At 38.9% G+C, this 22,741-nt stretch overlaps 1 protein-coding gene across 1 annotated transcript in view; it reads left to right on the top strand.

Moving 5' to 3' along the window:
• Positions 1-22,741, top strand: part of MEIOB (meiosis specific with OB-fold) — a 43,043-nt gene that overhangs the window by 14,339 nt on the left and 5,963 nt on the right. The window contains exons 2-7 of the mRNA XM_073361371.1: positions 12,709-12,784; positions 15,833-15,890; positions 17,636-17,767; positions 18,589-18,661; positions 20,740-20,935; positions 22,087-22,187. Coding sequence (XP_073217472.1) covers positions 12,716-12,784; positions 15,833-15,890; positions 17,636-17,767; positions 18,589-18,661; positions 20,740-20,935; positions 22,087-22,187 — 629 coding nt within the window. The 5' untranslated portion in view covers positions 12,709-12,715. The remainder of the gene's footprint in view (positions 1-12,708; positions 12,785-15,832; positions 15,891-17,635; positions 17,768-18,588; positions 18,662-20,739; positions 20,936-22,086; positions 22,188-22,741) is intronic.

Consider the following 22,741-nt stretch of genomic DNA (forward strand, 5'->3'; position numbering starts at 1 on the left):
AATTACTGGCTCAACCTTACAAAGTGCTGGCAGTGAAGTCAGTGAGAGTTGAAGTTGCTCAGCCCCTTGCAAGAACTGGACCCTAAAACTGAAAAATGCTGATCCCAGGGTTGAGCCTGTTTCAAAGGGGCAGTATGACCTAAAGTGTAGCTCTCTAGACTAGGAGTCAAGAGACCTGGGTTCTGTTCCCCACTTAGCCAAGTCATTTCCCCACATTGTGCCACAGTTTTACCATCCGTAAAATGCAGACCTCCTTTGTAAAGCCCTTTGACATATACTGATCAGAGCTAGGGATTATTGTCCTTGAGATAGCAACATATTTTTGCAGGTTCTGTTAATTGTTTTTAAAATACCTAACTTTGAGAATCTGCTTTAATCTTTGTAAATTGGCTGAATATTTTCAAGTTAGTGAGTTCATTTATTAATATTATATTATTATTATTATTATAATAATAATTTATGATTCATGTGTATTGCAGTAGCACCTAGTATCCCCAGTCATGGAGCAGGACTCAGTCTTGCTAGGCAGAGTTATTAAATATAATCTTGGGACTGATATGCTAATTAAAATAACCTTTTCCCTCCTTCCCACCTGACATTTTTATCAATCTGGAATGAATAGGTAATCAGATCTCAAAGTGTAATTGTTTTGTTGTTGCTATTGTCACCTCAGTGGCTTGTGTGTCTATAACCTGTTGAGCACGACTACTTTGTTGTGATTTGATTCTTTAATGTCATTCTTTGACAGACCTTGTAACTTCATTTTAACAAGAAGTGTGACTGGAAAGTAAATTATGGTCTTTTCAAAATGCAGGTACATTGGTTAGTTGAAAACAAGAGCAGGAAAATGAAAGTAAACCACAAGGCAAAATGCTGACGGTCTGAGTTACCTGACCACAAAACATTACACTCCAGCTACAGTCACACAGAGATGGCACACAACAGCACCCTTGTTTTACTAGCTTTGAATCCAAACAATGACTTGTTGCCATAAAGGTGAAGGAAGGAGTGAAGTCAGTCAGATTACACCTGCATATGCGTGAGAAATGGCAATTAAAACTAGATAAACCCGAGAGAAACTGGTAACTGTGCTTTGAACAAATGTGCAGCACTAAAGTCCTCATTCAGAGAGGCATTTAAGTACATGCTTAACTTTAAACATACATGTGCTTATGTCCCATTAAGTATGTGCTTTCAAAAGTTGTTTATAACTGGAATTCACATGAAATCCAATAGTTTTTTGACAACAGCCTTCAAATAAATACGAGGCCTGATTTTGATCTTGCTTAAACTAGTTTTATAGTGGTGGGACCAGTGGAGTTACTGATGATTTACATCAGTGTAACTGAGATAAGAAGCAGGCTCATAATCTCTAGTATTTAAGTTTTCAGATTTCCTATGTATTATTTCTTCTAGTGCAATTAGAATCCTATGGGTACATGAAATATCTTCTGCCCATTCAATAGTTTTGCAAAACATTAATGAAAATGGTGTAAGCCATGTGTTAGTCCCTCTTTCTGTTTATCAGGATTTAAGAACATAAGAATGGCCAAATTGGGTCAGACCAAAGGTCCATCTAGCCCAGTATCCTGTCTTCTGACAGTGGCCAATTCCAGGTGCCCCAGAGGGAATGAATAGAACAGGTAATCATCAAGTGATCCACCCCCTGTCGCCCATTCCCAGCTTCTGGCAAACAGAGGCTAGGGACACCATCCCTGCCCATCCTGGCTGATAGCCATTGATGGACCTATCCTCCATGAATTTATCTAGTTCTTTTTTGAACCCTGTTATAGTCTTGGTCTTCACAACATCCTCTGGCAAGGAGTTCCACAGACTGACTGTGCGTTGTGTGAAAAAATACTTCCTTTTGTCTGTTTTAAACCTGCTGCCTATTAATTTCATTTGGTGGCCCCTAGTTCTTCTGTTATGAGAAGGAGTAAATAACACTTCCTCCTTTACTTTCTCCACACAAGTCATGATTTTTTAGATATCTGTCATACGCCCCCACCCCCTTAGTTGTCTCTTTTCCAAGCTTAAAAGTTCCAGTCTTATTAATCTCTCCTCATACAGAAGCCATTCCAAGCATTTTCAAAGCATTTGAAAAAAAGTTAGATCCATAGTTCATGTTGTATAAAATGGTTACCTAAAAAACCAGGCCATCAGTTCTCTGGCATGCCATTTGTCATCAGCACAGTATAATTATAATGGACTTTATTGACATAATAAATATAGAGAGCACAGGTGGTATCCATTTTCAGTTGTTTAATTGAAGGACTGAAAGATCCTGTAGTATGGAGTTGATTCAGAGCATTTGTCAGGCCACACTAAAGATTTCAATAGCTGTGACCTCAAGGTCACAAAATTACTGATCAGGACTAAAAAAATTTTATGACATAGAAGTGAATTCTATTGATTCTTTTTTAATTTTTATATGTATCATAAATGGACAAAATGGCCTGCTCCATTCTCCTGCTGTCTATGAAAACCCATGAGTGCTGTGTTCGAATCAATACAAATTATGTCTAAACATATAAATTTTAATTCAGTTATGAAATATGGCACACATTGAGTTGTATGGGCTAGCAAAGAAAATAAAGAGCCAGGGAATTTTTACTACAGAGCAAAGTATTCTGCAGTGCATTTGTCCATCCAAGTGCATTAGGCAGTGAATGTGGATATCACAGTCAATGAGATTTAAAAATATCGATCCTCAGTTGGTGTAAATGGCAGTAGCTCCATTGACTTCAGTGAAGCCCTGTTGATTTATACCAGCTACAGATCTGGCCCATTGTCTCTTTAAACTAGTGAAAAAATAGATCCAGCATGGCACAGCGTAAAATACTCATGACGGTGTAAACATCAAAAGAATTCCAAACAAAAAATAAAACTCAATGGACCAAATGCTGAGGTCCTTACCAGGCAAATTCTCATAGATGTGAATGATCTTTTGCCTACATAAGGATTGAGGCCCAGATCTTTAAAGGGGGCTAACTCCCACTTAGTACCTAAATACCTTTGAGGATCTGGGACTGTCAGAGTGAAATATGAAAAAGTCTCAGGATTTAGCCAAGTAGCAATAACTGGGCCCTTTGGAGGCATAGCTTGATTATCTTAATTCAGAAACTCTGGTTCGTCTGTTTTTTCATCCATTCCCAATCTGTGACTCACCTACCATTTTTTTCACACTATAAGTGAAGTAACAATTAGTGGATTTAAATGTGGCAAACAAGTTAATGATTGTGGTATGCCCCGCATAGACAGGCCCGAAATACACAAATTTGCATTTTGGATCTGAACTTTCCCAGACTTTGGGAGTGTTTCTAGTTCTGCCTGCTATAGATTGAGAGGTTGGCTGTGAAGTTTAGATCTGGATACAAACTTTGCCAAAATTTGTGGGTATTTGGATCTCAGGGGCGGAAGCAGCTGTTGGAACTGGCCCATCTCTAATCCCACAAAATTATTCTTCAAACTTCAGTAAGGATGCATTTATGTGTAGTTTAAATAAAACACATTTTCCAAGGATACGTACTTATAAGCCTTCACATGGGAGCTCTTCTTGTGGTACATTTCTCTTAAGGATTCTTATGAGTGTCACAGGCTAACAAACTGGAGTACACCCTTCAATCAAGAGCATACAAAATTCAGGATGTTACTGTGAGGTTTACAGTTTGTATACTGCATCATTGTGGAAATCAGGGATTGCATTATTTCATGTCCATGTGCTGTGGGTAAGAATCAATGCTGAGTTTGAGTCCCATTATAGCTCTGTGTGTGTGGCTTGATGTATATTAGAGACAGATCTGAGCCAATCTGAATGAGAATCCAAATTTGTGAAAAATGTGGGATACTACATTCTGATGTTTAAGGTCTTGATTCAGGAGAGCACTTAAGTGTGTGACTTCAAAGAGACTTAAACATGACGTGGCTTTAGTTTGGACCTCTCTTGGGTGTTTACAGAACCTCTATCATCAAGGTGCAGAACCAATCTCAATAGCTTTTATAGAAAATATTTTTTATGGAATGAAGTGCACTGTAGATTAATTTCAAAAGATCTGTAAGCCATGAGTGGGGATGCACACACAGCTTTCTTAATGTAAAACTATAAAGGACAGAGGTGGGAAGCCACATACTTCACAATTACAGACTTTTTTTTTTGAGTCAAATATCCACATCAGTCGACCTCTAACAGCAAGCTGGACTCTATTCTCACTGTCTCAGATGACAGAAGCAAGGGATCCAACTGCAGGTACAATATTTTTTAAAGAGTTTTCCACTTACAGTGTATTCATAGCTCAGTAAGAGCCTGATCCAAAACCCACTCAGATCAATCCAAGTTGATTTCACTGGGCTTTGGATCAGATTCTATGGGCCAAATTCCCATTTCATTACACATATGAGACTTCTTGTCTGAGTAAGGCAGGCACAATTCGGGTTATGATTTTTTAATTATTTTGCATTTGTTTGGGGGGCACAGCCTTCCCTACCCAGCCCACCATATAGTTTCGCACCCCGATGTGGCCCTCAGGCCAAAAAGTTTGCCCACTCCTGTTTTAAATAATATTACCTGTACCAGTGATATGGATACTGTGTTGTGTTGACTGTTTGACACCTGGCATTTTCTGACGAGATGACAGATGCAATCTGATATAATTTCTCTCGCCATATATGCAAACTATTTCAGCTCTGACCTTTGCTCAGTCACCCTTGACTTCTTTATCAAGTGGCAAGAACTAGTCATGTGTTGCCCTCATTTCTGTTCATATTAATCAGGGCTGTATTGACAGGTCAATGCTATTGTTAAGAAGACAAAACTATTGCACAGCAATGTTACCAGAAAAGGCAGAAACCATTTCTTTGCACATCAGAGATGCTGACTTCATTATTAAGACAGTACAGTCCTTCTCTGAAAAGCTGATCTCTGGAACCAAATGTAATGTGCAGTGAAGCAGGATGATTCTCATGAAAGAGTGGTCATGGTGTTGTTGTGTTGAGCCTGACTGTGTTAGCTTACCAAGATGTAGCTTTCCGCAATTATTCATTTATTTAAATTAAAAACACACCAAAACAAGCCAGAGACAAAAATATGAATTATATTCCTTAATTTATTGCTTTTGTAGAAGTAATATATATGCATAATTTTAGTATAACTGAAGACTATTTATATTGTTGTTTTTTAAATTGAAGATATTGTATGGCCAAAAAAAAAAAAATCCTGGCTATGTGAGGAAAGGGCTTTTGGGGGGTGACAGAACAATTTGCCTACAGCAAATTGAAACTACAGTTATAACTGTATACAAATACTTTTTAAAAATAACTCCAAGAAGGAGAAGGAATATTTGCAAAGACCTTGACTAGGGAAGAGAAATCAAATGATCTTTTTGTAGGAAAACAAGAACAGCTTCTCTTTAAGGTGACTGGTGCGATAACATTGGACAAATGATAATTTTTCTTCAGCATTAGGTAATTTCTGTCTTGTAACCTCTGCACTAATGACCTGATTCTGCAAAGCATTTAAACACGTGCTTAAAACTAAGCACATGAGTAGTCGCATTAATTTCACTGGTTTCAGAGTAACAGCCGTGTTAGTCTGTATTCGCAAAAAGAAAAGGAGTACTTGTGGCACCTTAGAGACTAACCAATTTATTTGAGCATGAGCTTTCGTGAGCTACAGCTCACTTCATCGGATGCATACCGTGGAAACTGCAGCAGACTTTATATACACACAGAGAATATGAAACAATACCTCCTCCCACCCCACTGTCCTGCTGGTAATAGCTTATCTAAAGTGATCATCAGGTTGGGCCATTTCCAGCACAAATCCAGGTTTTCTCACCTTCCACCCCCCCACACAAATTCACTCTCCTGCTGGTGATAGCCCATCCAAAGTGACAACTCTTTACACGATGTGCATGATAATCAAGTTGGGCCATTTCCTGCACAAATCCAGGTTCTCTCACCCCCTCACCCCCCTCCCAAAAACCACACACACAAACTCACTATCCTGCTGGTAATAGCTCATCCAAAGTGACCATTCTCCCTACAATGTGCATGATAATCAAGGTGGGCCATTTCCAGCACAAATCCAGGTTTTCTCACATCCCCCCCACCCCCATACACACACAAACTCACTCTCCTGCTGGTAATAGCTCATCCAAACTGACCACTCTCCAAGTTTAAATCCAAGTTAAACCAGAACATCTGGGGGGGGGGGGGGGGTAGGAAAAAACAAGAGGAAATAGGCTACCTTGCATAATGACTTAGCCACTCCCAGTCTCTATTTAAGCCTAAATTAATAGTATCCAATTTGCAAATGAATTCCAATTCAGCAGTTTCTCGCTGGAGTCTGGATTTGAAGTTTTTTTGTTTTAAGATAGCGACCTTCATGTCTGTGATTGCGTGACCAGAGAGATTGAAGTGTTCTCCGACTGGTTTATGAATGTTATAATTCTTGACATCTGATTTGTGTCCATTTATTCTTTTCACTGGGATTAAATGCATATTTAAATTGAAGCATGTGCTTCATTCTGTTCCTGTGGCCAAGCTCTTTGGATTGCAACGGGATTCAAACATACTTATAGTCAAGCCCCTGCTTATGTGCTTTGCTGAATGGGGCCTTCAGGCCTGCGCCTTGCATCTGCACGTGCAGGTGGCTTTCGAGCCCTGCCGCAGGGGTTGAGAGACTCAGCAACTTGCCCTCCAGGCCGGTGCTTTTTCCCACTCAGAGAGCGTGCAGATCGCGAGGGAGAGAGGCGGCGGGTGAGGGGTGCCGCTGCTGGTGAGCTGCTGGATCCCCCTCCCCCGCTTCCACCTTGGGGGGTGGGGGTTCCCTCCCCTAAGAACCCCAAGGCTCCTGGAGACCTCCGCCCCTTCCTCTGTAGCCCTCTCAGGGTCCCCCCACCTCTGCCCCCCCCAGCCCTGGGGGACCACCCAAGGGCTGGGGTGTGGGGAGAACGCAGAGGTGGGGGCCCCCCAAGGAATGGGGGGATGGGAGGCATGCGAAGGTGGGGCTCCCCAGGGCCTGGGGGATGGGAGGGTGCATGGAGGGTGGGGCCCCCCCTAAGGACTGGGGTGCGGGGAGCACGTGGAGGTGGGGCCCCCCCGAAGGACTGGGGTGCAGGGAGCACGTGGAGGTGGGGGCCTCCCAAGGGCTGGCATGCAGGGGGCATGCAGAGGTGGGGGCCTCCCAAGGGCTGGGGTGCAGGGGGTGCATGGAGGTGGGGACCACCCAAGGGCTTGGGTGCAGGGGGCATGCGGAGGTGGGGGCCTCCCAAGGGCTGGGGTGCAGGGGGTGCATAGAGGTGGGGGGCCCCCACCCTGCGGGTGCCCCTCTCCAGGACCCCATGGGGCCCCCCACCTCTGTACTCCTCCTCTTGCCCCAGGGACCTCACCAGCCCGCCCTGGGGCTCCCTTCTGTTTCACCCACACACTCCCTGCCCTCCCACCCTTGGCCCCATTGACACCCGCCCCTGTTGCCCCAACCCTCTGGTCCTCCCAAGGGCAGCCACTGCAGGCAGCCACTGCAGGCCATCCAGTAAGGATGGGCCATAGGTCGGTGTGGGTTTGCAGGCAGAGCTCCCTGTTGTGTTGGGACTGGCTGAGCCGGTGTCACCACCCCAATAATCGTTGCTCCTTACGGCATCTTGGCAAATGTTGAATAAGTGACAATAATTAGAGCCCTGCACGGGTCCAAAATTTGTATCCGCATCTGATCCGCAAAAATGGACCGCAAATATCCACAGATTTGCCTAGCTCTAACAATCACCACTTACCGCCCCAGTCCTCCCGACTCGGACTCCAGCAAAGCCCCTCTTGACTTCATTGGCACCTCAGATTGAGTAACGGTGGCATGTAGGCTATTTTTATATATAGCCTAAAAACAACCAAACAGAAATTAAAAACTCAACTGAAACAAGACACGGCACTTGCTTCTCCCTCTAGGGAGAGGATGAGAGGACAAACAACATATATCAGATGTGTAGTCATGTTGCTTAGTTAGCATATTACTGGAAGGAGCTCAGATACTAAGGTGACGAGCGCAGTATAAGAACCTATCTGGAATGGTGTTGGATCAGGTCCATACAGCAATGTTGCCAAGACCTTGCATAACTGCTCTTACAAGTGCAACAACCAAACTAAACAACCCACCCCCATATTACTGCAGTCATGTTACATCAATATAATAAAATATGTAAAGGATAACTGAGGGATAAGGGATGAGACTGTTGGGTGTGATTTGTTACACATATTTTAATAAACTATAACAGTATATGTTAAACCCAATATGTAATTTGTAAGGATATAGCAGCAGTTCAAAATGGAGTCTGAATCCCCATTTTGTAAACTCCATCTTGTGACCCCCCCGACCCCCTTTGTGCCCTGTCATCCTGGCCTAGTTATAACTTGATCAAACTGGTTTTTCCCGCCACTGGGCGATCTCCAGGACAATTTTACCTCAGACTGTTTCCCGCCTTTTCTGGGACCGTACCATGTTTTCCCGCCAAAAAACTGCATAAAAGAGCTGGGACCACAGACAAGTGGCGCAGTGACTGTGCGTGCGTGGTTCAGGCCTTCGCAGCATCCGTGCGTCGTCGAGGGATACCACCTTTCCCGAAGTGAAGAGACGAGAGAAGAAGGCGTGTGTCACCTTACCTGCTCCTCTTCCTGGGGACGTCACCATCGGAGGGTTCTCGGTCCGCTTCTTCTGTTCCAAGAGGCGGAGGAACTCTCCAGTGCTCCTCCTCCGCGGGTTCCCGTTACCCAGCGCGTGCAGGTCCCGGACGTCACTGCCGGTATACCAGTCCACCGGTGACAGACAGGGCAGAGGGCGGGTCTGCTCTTCTCAGTAAAAGGGGCTTGTCTTATTTCTAGGTACCTACACCACTAGCCATAGAGAGTTACCTTGGTTCCCCTTTGAGGTAACGAGGTGTCACTTGATCAAGACGTGTATAGAAGAGCGTGGTATAAAATGTATTAAAGAGCTGGGTTGATACTTTTGACCCATCAAAGATTTCTGCTTAGTTTTTCCAACATAATTATATCACCCTGTGTGGAAAAATGCCCTTATCCTCCCTGTTCAGTAACGGCTTGGTCCTGGGAGGAGTTGAAAAGGTCCTGAGTACCTTCAATTCCTATTGACTTCAATAGGACTTGAGGGTGTTCAGTACCTCAGGGTTGGGCCCTCTATTTCTCATTAAAAGACAAGTGATTCATGGTATTGAATGTTACAATTTAGCTGTTTGAGCCAGTAGCATTTTTTACTTTTAAATCTTTAATAGCCTGTTTAATTTCCGTTTGATACATAGGTCATTTGAGTTCATCTTTTTTACTGAATTCCGTTTCAGTGTGTGGTAAATTATTTAACAGTGTGTTTGAGGAACAGTGTGTTTTGATAGATGCCTTGGAGATATATTTGGGCATGAGCCTCTTCCCATTTAACGTTAATATCAATTTTTCCATTTAATTGAATAGGAGAAGGATTTGGGCCATAGTAAACAGTAGTTCTAAAATAAATCTCTGAAATCTTTCCATGAGATTTTCATTTTAAAATGCTTTTAAAGATTTTCTACTTTGCTTTTCAGATATTTTTCTTTGATGCGCAGTCTGCTTTAGTACCTTCTGTATAACATATTTCATAGAAAATGAGGAAATCTGTTTTTCATCACACAAAAGTTACTCTCATTGATGTTACTGCAGTTTATCTGGGAGCATTATAGGAAAAACACACCTCTGTGAAGGAGGATAGAGAATTCACCTTTTTGCTTAAAATCACTGTTTCATAAATTTGTGTGTCCCCTTGCCCCTGTGATTGGAACATCATCCTTGAACCTGGTCCTGATTCAGGAAAGTAGTTAAGTGTGTGCTTAATTTTTAAGCACATGTTTAAGTTTTGTTGAAGTCAGTGGGACTAAAGCACATTGTTCTAGAGATGAATTGTTTCTAGTTTTGTTCTGCTTTAAATGTCTTGCTCTTGTTTTTTAGAGCCATTTTTTCTTTTCATAAGCTGTATGATTTGTGAAGTCACTCTGAAGGAATCCCATTTCATGTAGATGAGCATTTCCTGGTTGTATTAAATAAATAATATACTATTAGCTTGTCATTGTTAATCACAGCATTCAGGATCTTGTGATATTCATTTAATAATAGTTGATGGACTAAAGTTTATGAGCAGGCAAGAATGTCCAGAATCCAGATGTTGTTATGGGATCTAGGGATGCCTCATTTAACATTTCCAAGAAATTGTCTGTCCCAAAGTAAGTTTTGGTGTAATAAAGAATAAAAAACAAAATACAGTGGGAGATGACAAGTTTTGATTCATTTGTCAAGCCAAGTTTATCATAAAGTATTTTGTTAGTTTATGGTTTTAGAATGGTTTATATTTTATTATATATTTTCTATCCATGGTAAGAGAAGGGAATACAGGACGGTGGAATAAATGGATGTCATGTTAGGATATTCTGATGAATCTATGATCCATCTTTTTAAAAAACAAAACACAAAATTCATACTACTTTTTCCCCTCTGAGAGATCCAGATAGAATTGCTGTAGGTGTGACAAGGAGGAAAAAGGAAACAACAAGGGTGAGAAGTACCATTCATTTACTTTTCCTGGACTTCTGCAGTAGCCTCATGGGTATACAAACCAGATGGCTGCGAATCTGAATGTTACTTTCAGTGCTCATATTATAGCTTTGGTAGTTGGGGTCATTAAACTTTCAGTACAACAAAAGCTACAAGCAGAAGATAATGATGTTACAAATGTAACTTCCATTTCAGTGGAATTAGGGGGGGGGGAAAAGGAGTGGATATTTTATAGGAATTATTTTTTATCTTTTTCTACTTATTTATTTCTGTACATCTTTGTAAAATCATTGCAATATCTAAGCATGATTTGATTTGATTTTTGTTTTTATAAACTTTTCTTTTAATAGGATCAGCCACAACAAATTACAAGTTCTACCTTTTGATTAGTCACTAAAAAGGTAAAAGTATAAATAAGATGTTCTGGAGTTTGAAGAAAGATGTGATTGTGGACCACATAGTAGTGAAATCCTTTAGCATTAACTCTTATTAAGCTAGAGCCTCCGGTGGTAATTTTTGAACATACTATCTAGAGACACCGGAGATAGCTTGGAATCACTACAGGTTTCTGTTGTGATTCTCATAAGAGATCATAATCAATTGAGAAAATGAAGATCTCGAAAATTACTTAAACCATAATCTGAGAATCCTAAAATTCCTTAAATGTGTACGGATGTTCTGAGCTTCCATATAGGAAGTACTGTATTTATCTCCCTCTGCTACTCTTCATAGTGCTACTTGCATCCCTATCATGTTAATTTTCATATGATGTCATGATGATGATATTTAGTAGTTGCCTTGGGAAATTTTATTTCATTTTGGAGAAATAAACTAACTGCTCATTTCAAAGAGCTCTCGAAAGCTTACCTAATCTTCTATAATTAACAGAAACAATCAGTGAATTTAGTGTCTGACATCCTGAAAGTAAGGTGAATTAGATGTTGACAAAGACCTGCCACAAAAGACCAGGCAAAACTCCTACTGCCGTCAGTCTCACCTTAACTATCAAACAAAATGTCTTTAAAAACTCATATGAGCTGTCAAAGGAAAAGTAATATATAAATATATAATATCTGGAAAAAGGAAAGTGAGAGAGATTTCCAATGACTACGAAAGATATAATGGTGGTGGTGCAGGATAAAACAACTAAAAGCTCTCACAAAGTATCAATTGTTGTGAGTTGTAAGAAGATGATGTCTCCAGACTTTACAGGTCTGACTTCTGAAAAATGCTGACAATTATTCTATTATTTGTACATATAATATGTCTTATTATGTATTAGACATCTTGATGGCTCTTTATATAAAAAGAGGGAATCTGATACTGCTTTGCAAAGTATCAATAAATGCCTCAGGGAGCTGCCCTGGAATTGAAACACTGAAATTACAAAAGGCATTCAGGCAGGCTAACAAAGCCTTTAGAGCCCAACACTGGCACACTCCCAGTACTGGGAGTCTTGGGTGCTCAGTATTTCCCAGGAGTGGGCCCTTTACAATCAAAATTTGAATCTTGAAAATAATTACATTGTTGTTAATTTCAAAACGCTAGTAAATAAATAAATAAATAAATTGAGGATGAGAAAAAAGTGTGTTCTAGCACTGAACATCCCTTAGAAATCCTTTTTCATACTGCCAGAAGTAGAACATGCTGCTGCAGAATAAGCCTAAGGAAATAGGGCCTTCATTTTTTAAAAATAATATGTATTTAATAATAACTTCAAATTAAGGCCACAACTCTAGAAACACTTTACGCATCTGAGTAACTTTATGTATGTGAGCAATCCCATTAAGTTCAATGGGACTACCTATGTAGGAAAAGCCGTGTGGGTATTTGCAAGGTCAGGGCCTAAGAGAGTCATTCAGTACTAAAACCCCAAAATATCTGTGGGAAATGTGGATGGAAAATGAAATTAATGACTATGTATACAAACATGGACAGTAAGAAAACTGTTAGTTGAGAAGCCCTGAAATGCATTTAAAACTTTTACAGAAGAGAGGTGCTGTTTACCAAACTTCTTCATGTCAAAATAAATTTCTTAAAGAAAATTACTTCTATTAACAATTTCAGTATGAATAGTTCAAAGTGATTTGTTTTGATTTTTAGATTTAAATTCGTTTTCTCAAATTACAGATAAAGAATGGCCTACTCCATTTCAACCCAGAACTTTGTTGCGCTTTCAGATCTGCATCCAAATCTGGCTCGCCCTGTAAGTCTCAGCAACGTCGCACTTTTGTTCTCAAATGAAATTGTATCTGACTATATTATATTACTGCAAAATTATGTAATTGACATGTATTTAGAAACTCAGAGCGTCAGTATAATTATTAGATATAAAGTACTGTACCTTCTTTGTGTACACACCAGGAAAATGAAAATTGCTGCTGTTCTTATCGGTAGTGTGAGTATAGATATTGACTGGGCAATTCATTATCTGGAAGTATCAGAGACCTCTTTGTATCGTTTTAAATGAATGGTGAATTAGTGATTACACATACAGAGACAACACTATGTAGTCACAACACATCAGGGATGTGTGATATTCTCTGGCTAAAAGTTATGGACACAGGGCCTGATCCTGCAACGTCTGCTCAAATAAGTAGTCCCACTGGGCAAATTCTGAAGTCCTTATTTATTCAGACAAAACTCTCACTGACATCAGTGGGAGTAAAGATTTCAAGATTATATACCCAATGGGTTTGTTTATTATTATTTCTTAATTATTTAAAACAAAAAATGGTCTAGACACTTAATAGATTATAAGAAGATAAGGACTCAGCCTCAGAATACATTAAGATACCATACAGAAAAAGGAAGGGGAATGAGGTGCAACAAAAAGCAGTTTCACTAAGCAGTGAAATTTAGTACGGCTTGTTAGTTCTATGATCCGTGTTTAGATTTATTAATGTATATATCTATATTATATTTTCTATCATTTAACTGTTAACACTTTGAGTGAGGACCAAGACTACTGTATTCATGAGAGTAAAGCTTGCAAGATTAGGCCTATGATATATACACTAGCATAACTGTCCTTTGCATTTTAGCTCATTGACTTTGTATTCTCAAAATAGGAAATCCCAATGCATATATTTAATTTTCATTCTTTGCTTTTCAAGTTTAGATTTTAATATTCTGGGCTATATTGAAACAGAGTTGAAAACACATGGAATTTTCCAAGTACTTTTCCTGTTGCCACAGCTTTTCTATGGGAGAGGACAATTTAGTCTGGTGTTCTTGTCTATTTTAAATAATGAAAGCTGGGTAATCACAAAAGGAACTGAACCAGATGAGATTTTTTTACACACACCTCGGTACTTTGTGCTGACATTTTTCAACTTTTCATAAATTCTTCCTGTCCCAGCAAAATGCATTCAAGTCTTTGTCATTTGTCATCACTCACAAATAAACTGATCCACCAGTTCAGTTAAAATATATTCTCTTTTAAAAGCAAAATTGTAACTTTTGAGCGCAGCAAATTGTTTTCATCTGAGAAACATCCGATTACTACAAATTAAACCTGACTCTATAATTAGCTTTTGATGGGCAGATAATTTAAAAAACAATAAATCTATCAATACATGTTTAACATGTTAAACTAATGAGTACGTATTTTAATTAGTTAAAATTAGTTTTTAGTTTACTGTAGTGTAATTTTATTTTGTTAGGAAAGGCTGAAATTAATTATACTTCAGGTTAAAGTTTTTAAGAAGACATTAAATCACTTGTTCAGATTCCAAGAACTAACTCCCTGTTACCAGCAATGACATACAGGATGTGTTGCAAGCTCATTTAATTGCCATCCAGCCTGGCTTAAAAAAACTAAACTATGTTATGTGGATTGATAGAAAATGCTTTATGAAAGAAAGTGTTGAAGACCTCAAGGAAGTTACACTGTATTAAACACATGCTTTTAATGAAATCCTTTAAATAACTATAGGATAGGACAGTTACCGTGCTCCACCTAGTGATTGAAAGTAAACTATAAACATGGGCTTAGGTTCTGAGCAGACCTACCCTGTGTACTTCCAGAAAAATAGGTGACTAGCATGAGGTTGTAAATTAGTGCAGAATTCAACCTATATTGACCACTAAATTGTTACATTTGCAAATACCAATTAACTGGGTCGTATATTCCATTTGTTGTTGGAACAACAAAATTGCAGGACATCCATTGAATGTAAGTGCAAGCGCTATGCAGAGATGTTGTCCATTCCAAAATGCAAATATAAATGATACATGCTCTGTGACCACTGGAATGGTCCTAGAGATCTAATGGCAGTGTGTCAACTAGTGGGAACTAAACTGGTGATGCTAAGATTGCAGAAGCGGTAGGCAGCTTGACATTCTTCACTTTTTAGGCCCTTCACACCCTATCCTCTTCAATTTACCACCTCTCATCCACTATTGAGATGCTGACTCCTGGTTCCGGTCAGCCCACAATGCCAGGCTCCATTGCCCACTTGTTAAATTTTTCAAACAACCACCTTTGTGCTTTTTCCCATGCTGTCTTTCACCCTTGGTAGGCAGTCTGCATAACCATCTGCAAAGCTACCTCATAATCCTGCTTCCAAAACCTCCTTTTCTGTGATGCCCACAAAAAACTTGACCATGGTTAGGCTGCTTGTGTGCTAATACCACGGCTTACCATGCTGACCAATGTGGATTCTTTCCTTGTATACTCCCCATTTGCCTGTATCTATCCGTTGTCTTTTTTTATACTTGGATTGTAAATGCTTTAGGGCAGGGACCATTTTTTGTGTTTGTACAGCACCTAGCACAAGTGGGATCCTGGTCAATGACTGCTACAGTAATATAAATAATAACAATGAGGCTGAAAGCCACAGGGTCTCTCTCCATTGTGAATTTAAGCAGATCTTGGCTCAGTACACTTTGGGGAGCCACGTACCATGCCCACAACATAGTCCATCTATCCCTGCCTATCTGAGGGGAAGACTGCCAAAATTATAGACATTTTTAGGTAACCTTTTTTCTTCCCACAGCTTTTTACCCAGGCAAATGTTTCGGCCTCTTTTACCATTTTGTACTAGTTTCTACTTTTTTTTCTTATAAAACCTGAATGTTTCTGCTTAAGCCATTAGTTGATATGGCACCGTGGAATAAATACATTAAAATGGTTATCAGTCAATAATACTGTATGTTTATTATCATCAGAGCATAACAAGTCCATGAAATCTAATTTATCATATGCACCTGTGTTTAATATTTGTATTCTATAATGTTTTTTGTTTTTCAGAGTATAATCGGTGTAGTTATTGGGAAAACAGATGTCAAAGGTTTTCCAGACCGAAAAAGTAGAGTTCTTTTTTTTAATTTCAGTTTCTCATGTGGTGTAACTTTGGCTTGTATGAGTAAAACAAAAAATATTTAGTTTTCTTTGTGTTTAAAAAAATAGAAAAGATCAAGCTTATTTTTTCGGAGACAGAAGGAACAGCATTAACTTGGCAAAAGTCTCATCAGTTTTGTTTTCCAAAACCCCAAAGCAGAGGTGCTTGAGATCCATAGTTCCTAACCCCACCTCAGGGCATGGGGGGGGGGATGATGCCAATTTTGGCCCCTTTCTAATTGAGAACATTCCAGAAATGTTGCTGTTTTTTATGTTAATTCTTTGTCTTAATAGAAGCGTCAAGGATGTATTTGAAGAGTGAAGCAAATAGGGCTGTTTGGATCTCAATGGCACAGATTCATAGACTGTATATCTTTTAAATTGTATGAAAACAGTATTTTGTATGTAATTTATTGGAATTGAAAGGTACCAAACTGACAGCCCTGAAGAGTGAGGTTGTCTGTTTATCCAGAGAACAGGTATGGCACAGATATTGTTAGGAAATGCCTTCAGGGAGAGAGGATACTTCAGTCTCCCTGACATTCAATGCTCAGTCCTGCTGCTGGCACTCCCAAGGAGAAGAATCCTCTCTAGGAAAGTATCTGCATAACTTTTAAATTCAGTGGTTCACAATACATACTAAGATATGTGTTCATGTAATTGTAATCAGAATTGTTCTTGCTGTGTGTGGATCACCATACAGTTTTTATTGAAAACTTACAAATAACAAATGTTACAGTGCAGCATGATCCAAAGACAGCTTCATGGATGGGATTCTGTATTCAGCAAAGAAATTGCAGCCCGGCAGGAGGAGGGAGTGAAGGTGGCTTTTTGTCATCTTTGCTCCCTCCTGATACTTGACTGTTCCAAGCGCTGGAGAGGCCCCTGGTATAACTAAGTTACGGTGGCTTCTCCAGACTACCCTATTGGCTGCATTGCTGCCTGGAATCTCTGCAGAGCTTTGACCCTGCCCTGCAATGAGTCCCTTCTGTCCCCAGGCATGTGGGTCTTTGCAAGGGTTTGCGAACAGGTCCTCCAGAGGCAGCCTTAAGGCTGTTTGCCTGCCCTGGGGGAATCAGTGCTCCAGCCCATTTGAGCAGTGTAAAGGGGTTGGAGCAGAGGTGAGGATCTCAACCCATGAGCTTTTTTTGCCTCATAGCTACACTTCTTCATGCCAGTTTTATTCCTGGGGAGGTTGCTGTAAGCCAAATTCTCTTATCTGTTGGCTGCTGTGGAGCTATACCAAAGAGAAGTTAGCTCAATATGTTCTCTGTTTAGTGTTGCTTTATCATTTTGCACTGCTATATATTTTTATAGTTGACTGATCTTAAATCTTTCTCTGATGTACACATTACATTTTTGGTGCATATCTACTGAATTACACTCCTAAATGTGATGTTACAGAATATAATACTCCATTAAAAGTTGGATGACAAGTGCTTTGCCAAAGTAGTGTGGGGAGACTTGCACAGCATCTGTTTGAACCATAGTATTTATTGGTGCCAGACAGCTCCCATTCATGAACACCAAATTTCATAATTAAAAAATCTGCTGACCTCTAGTGGTATTTACCAAATTTCTGTACACTAACTTATTTAACACTTTAAATAAAAGTTATGGCAAAATCTGGTCAAGTATAATAATACTAATATCAGATTAAATTGACATGTTTTGATGCATATTTGACATTAAAAGCATTGTTTCTCTTTTTAGACATTGGATCTGAGAGATACACTTTCAGTTTTACCATTCGAGATTCACCAGCTTACTTTATAAATGTAAATTCTTGGGGCAGAGAGGAGTATGTTAGGTCACTTTCAGAAAGTTTTAGAGTAGGTGACTGTGGTGAGTTGGAGTTTACTCCTAACATATTTCTGTTTGAATATTTTTTTTCCTGTAAATCAGTGTTATGCATTTGCGGTTTTACTATATTTTCCTCTGATGATTATGAGAACAATTTAATTGGAAACAAATTGTTCAGTTATATAAGTATAGAGGAAGAGGGAGTAAACCTTTTAGAATTTAAAGTCAAAGCTACAACAGTTGTCAACAGCGCCCCTCCCACAGATATAAACACTGAATATTGCCACTCAGAACCCATCCATAGTTAATGGATCCACATTTTAATATTGTGCTCAATTATTATTAATCATTAAAAGTGAATTGTGTGTTAAGATAAATTTAGCATTTTTGCTTACTTCTTTATGACAGTTATAATTTTTTAAATGACTAGACACAACCCCTCCCCTCCACCAAAAAAATCCCCAACACAATCCGCTAAAAAAATCCCTACAGCTGTTGATTTATTTGTCCTGTGCCAACGTCTCTTGAAATCAGTAGAAAGAGTCCCATTGTGTTCAGTGGTCTTTGGATCAGGCCTACAGGGTGAAAAAAAGCCTGCACAAGGACTGTGCACCACTTTAGTTCCACATAAGCTATATTTTGAGGGCTTAAGTGAGACATAGTATATTGTCCTTGTGTGACCCCTCTGCACAGGTGAGAATTTCACTCTTAAAGCACTTTTAAATTATTTGTAATAACTGTCAATTTTTGCAATCTAACCTAGAACAAATAAATAATTGCCCAGATACATTTATCTGTACATATCTGTACTCTTCCTTTTAAAATAATTTAATATTACTTTTCAATGTTATATTTCATTTCAGTGACAATTGAAAATCCTTTAGTACAAACAAAGGAGCTAGAAAAGGAAGAAAAATTCAATCCCACAACTCCTAGGTAAATTTAAAGTAGACTTCCAGCTTCTTTTGTGGAATGATCATGATTAATATTGTCTATAATTGTCAGACTACACAGTTATTATAAGGCAATTTTCCCTTGGAAAATTGCAAGATTAATTTCATGCATCCATGCTTTCCTCCATACCCTACCACCACCGATTTAATGGCTGGGATACTTGATTGGACCTGTAAGGAGCTGGACAACTTTGTTAAAAGTGGGTGTGTACTGGGGTACTGAGTGCTCTGCTGCCCATTGGCCAGCTAGAGAGATTGGCTATTGCTTCCCCCAGTCATTTACTTAAACCATGGCCTAGGTGCTTTACAAGCCTCTTGTCTATTTTTAGCTGAACCCACCCCCTCTCCCTGTTGTCATGTTATATAGGAACTATGTTTTTAGGTTGCTCTGGGTCTAACCGATCACTGTTTAAGTGATCAGGAAGGAATTTTTTCCATCAGGGACACATTGGCTGTGGCCTGGTTTTTGTTTTTTGTTTTTTTTTGGTCCCTTCCTTCCTCATATTGTCCAGGAGACACAATTATGTTAAATAGGTATAGAATTTAGGAATTTCATGTGAGGAACTTTATGAATGTTCATCATCACAATTTATGGCCAGTGTCCAATGTGGATAAAAGACCAAACAGCCAGCAACCAGAATATCAGAGATGTAGGATTTTGCTGGTGGATCCTAGATCTGTGGGGAAAAAAGGGAGACCTGAAGTCCCTGCAGAATGGGGTCCCTCTTTGGGACCCTCTATCCTCTTTGCAGGGGGAAAGGTGAGAGGATTCAGAAGAGCAAGTTGAATCCTTGGGGTAGGCAGTGAAAAGTATACCCTGAGAGTTGTGAGCTTTATGGTAATTGCCCTATAAAACCCACACTGGACCCACTTCACATGCCTGTTATGGGGAAACGGGGCAGATAGTGATGTTACATTTTAATAAAGTTGTGGCCTGCTGTTTAAAATGTATCCATGTGTCTGTCCTCATTCACTTGTGTGTCCTGAACAATATATAGTCATATAGTCTGCCAAACAGACTTACAAGAAAAATATATTTAGTCATGATGTGGACCTTTGGCTTTTGTAGTAATATAGTAAAGATCCTCAGTAGCTAAGCCTGACTTACATTATGTCTGCAGTAAAGTATGTTGAAGTTAATTGAATTTATTCCAAGGATGACTGTGCCTCATTGTGTTTAATTAAACACTGAATAATTTTATGGAAAGATGTTTAATCCTGTCAAAATCCATTTGCATGTCTTTAGCTGGAAGACAGTTTAGTACAATATAGCATTATTTTTTAAAAATAGTTTACATGGTGTCACCATTATTTTGGTTTCAGTTAACTTTGTGAAAGGTATCTGAAATTTTGGGATGGCACAATGAGATTAACTAGCCCTGTAAGTCCTCACTCAGACCTGAGTTTGTCACAGATGTTGAACAACTGAATCAAACCTTATCTACCCAAATTCCAGCATGGGATATCGATTGAGGGCTGTTTGTTTGAGAAGGAAAAGCAAGGATCTTTTCCTTTTCTCATATATTCTTCAGGCATTTGAATCTGTGGAGAGGGAACTCCTTTATCCTGGCGTGTGTGTGTGTGTGTGTGTGTGTGTGTTTTAGTAGTAGTTGTATTACTGGTATTTGTCCCAAAAAGTTTACAATCTAAGTACTATAGACATTGTCACTGAGCTGCTACCCTAACAGTATGTAATTTAACACTTTGTAAAGCACTTTTTAAATGTTTCATTACATGGAGTATATATATCACAAAATAAAAACTACTTGTGAAGTGCTGAAAGAGTGCTGGATTTATGTTTTACACTGTTAATAATGCATGTTGACTTCTTGGTAGTAAATATCTATGAAGCGTAACATAATCATGTCATTTTTCCTGAGGACGAAGAACTGACATGTTGTTATCAAGATGTAACAATTTGCATTTCCTAACCTTTTATCATCCTCAGTAATAATCCTATCAAAAAAAAATCAGCTGACATAGTTCGCTATGAACTGATGTAACTTTTCACAGGATAGTGTACTGGTGATGTGTGAAACACTTTTTATGTATTCAATTTAGCTGCTACAAATTATTGCTCAGTGAGACCCATTCAGTGGTCAAAATTTGTTGCTGCTATGAAGTGGACACCAAGCTGCTTTCCCTGTTGCATCTACCTGTAAAGGATCCTCACGATTACTATTCTCTGGGTGACATTGTTGCAAATGGGCAAAGCCTTGATGGAAGAATCATTAATGTGCTTGCCGCAGTGAAGTCGGTAAGTTAGAAGTGCTACAATAAAATGAAGAGGGTTTTTTTTTTTTTCTGCTGAAGCCCTGATTGATGTCAGTGTAGATTTAGATTTACAGGGTCATGGCTGCCTGAAGCAATTATTTTCTTTTGTCTTGGTCTGCAATCATATGGATTGAGTTAATACAAAGTAAGGGTAACAAGTGACATTATTTTTTAATATTCATAAGAAAATGAAACAAGGATTGATGTATATAATATGTTGCTTTATCTGATACAAAAATACAAGGGGATAACTTATTTCAGTGTTCATATCATACATACAAGTCCACTTTTATAAAGTAAAAATTAGAGTGTAAAATTAGTTAATAAATGTAATATTTAAGTTTTGGGATGCTAGGACTTCTTTGGGTTGTGTAAAGCTCTAATTGCAGGCACACAACAGCACATACTGTCGCTTAAAAGATCTACGTTGCAAATATAATATCAAGAGGTTTGAGAACACAAGGTATACCTGCATATTTGAGATCACAAAAGCGCCCCAGATATGTTCAGGAATTTATTGCAACTACTGTACTGATGGTCTGTCTATGAACACCAATCCTGCTTTTCTGAAATACATTCAAGTGTATATGCTAGGCCAAATCCTGGTACTTTCAGTAAGTAGGTTTTGTATAGGTGATTTCAGTGAAGATTTATGAGAATGGAAACCTTCCAAATCACACACTTTTTTGGGATCATCTCAGCACATGCATAGAAGATATGCATATCTGGAAATCAACATTTCTTTCAAAGTAAACCAGAGTGTTCATGGATACCTTCACATATATAACTCATTCAGTTTTTATGAAATAAAACTGGGGGTTTTCTCTGGGGGTTAAAGACAACACTGTCAAACTCTGCTTCTTCACAGAACACACAGTCAACCTGTGAAACTTGTTGCCAGGGGATGTTGTGAAGGCCAAACTATAACTGGGTTCAAAAAAGAATTAGATAAGTTCATGGAGGGTAGGCTATCAGTGGCTATTAGCTAAGACAGTCAGGGATGCAAACTCATTCTGTATTCTTGCCTGTTGTCATTTTTTATATATTTTAATCATTTTGACTCTTCCTTTCTAGCTTGATTCTTTTTAATTCTTCTATATATTTTAGGTGAATAGTAATATTTTTCTTTTCAAGGTTGGGGAGCCAAAGTACTTTACCACTTCAGACAAAAGGAAAGGTCAGAGGTGTGAAGTAAAGCTGTATGATGAAACAGAGTTGTCCTTTGCAATGATCTGGTAAATTATGTACTAAATCATTATTCAAATACACAAATTAAAGCCTGGGTAGATACAGAGAGAATAAATTGAATGTAGCAAATACTGCCATAATCTTGTAGTTAGTTAATTGAAATACATTATTAATTGGGTGGCCACTCTGATGAGGCAGCAGTATTTATTACATGGCAGCAGTATCCATTAAACAATATTACATATAAAGGATATCTGATTGTGACCTTGGATAGGTTATCAATTTCTAGGAGTTATTGACAAACTTACAGCTCAAGAGTGTCAGAGTGAAGCTGAGCTACAAATAAATTATGAAAGGTCATCAGTGGTATGGAATAATAAAGAAACTGTTGCCAATCAGACCAATAGACATTTTATTTATGCAAAGAGATGTACTGTTTGCCCCCAAACATAGGTCTACCTTTGCATGAATGTACTTATACGTGCCTATCATCACATTCACAGGTAAACTGTTTTATAATTAAATCTCCTAGCAAATATCAAGTAAACATACTATTAGATATGCATTTATACAGCACTTGCCATTTAAAAATAGCTGTAAG

Source organism: Lepidochelys kempii, chromosome 10, assembly GCF_965140265.1.
Source record: "Lepidochelys kempii isolate rLepKem1 chromosome 10, rLepKem1.hap2, whole genome shotgun sequence".
NCBI lineage: Eukaryota > Metazoa > Chordata > Testudines > Cheloniidae > Lepidochelys > Lepidochelys kempii.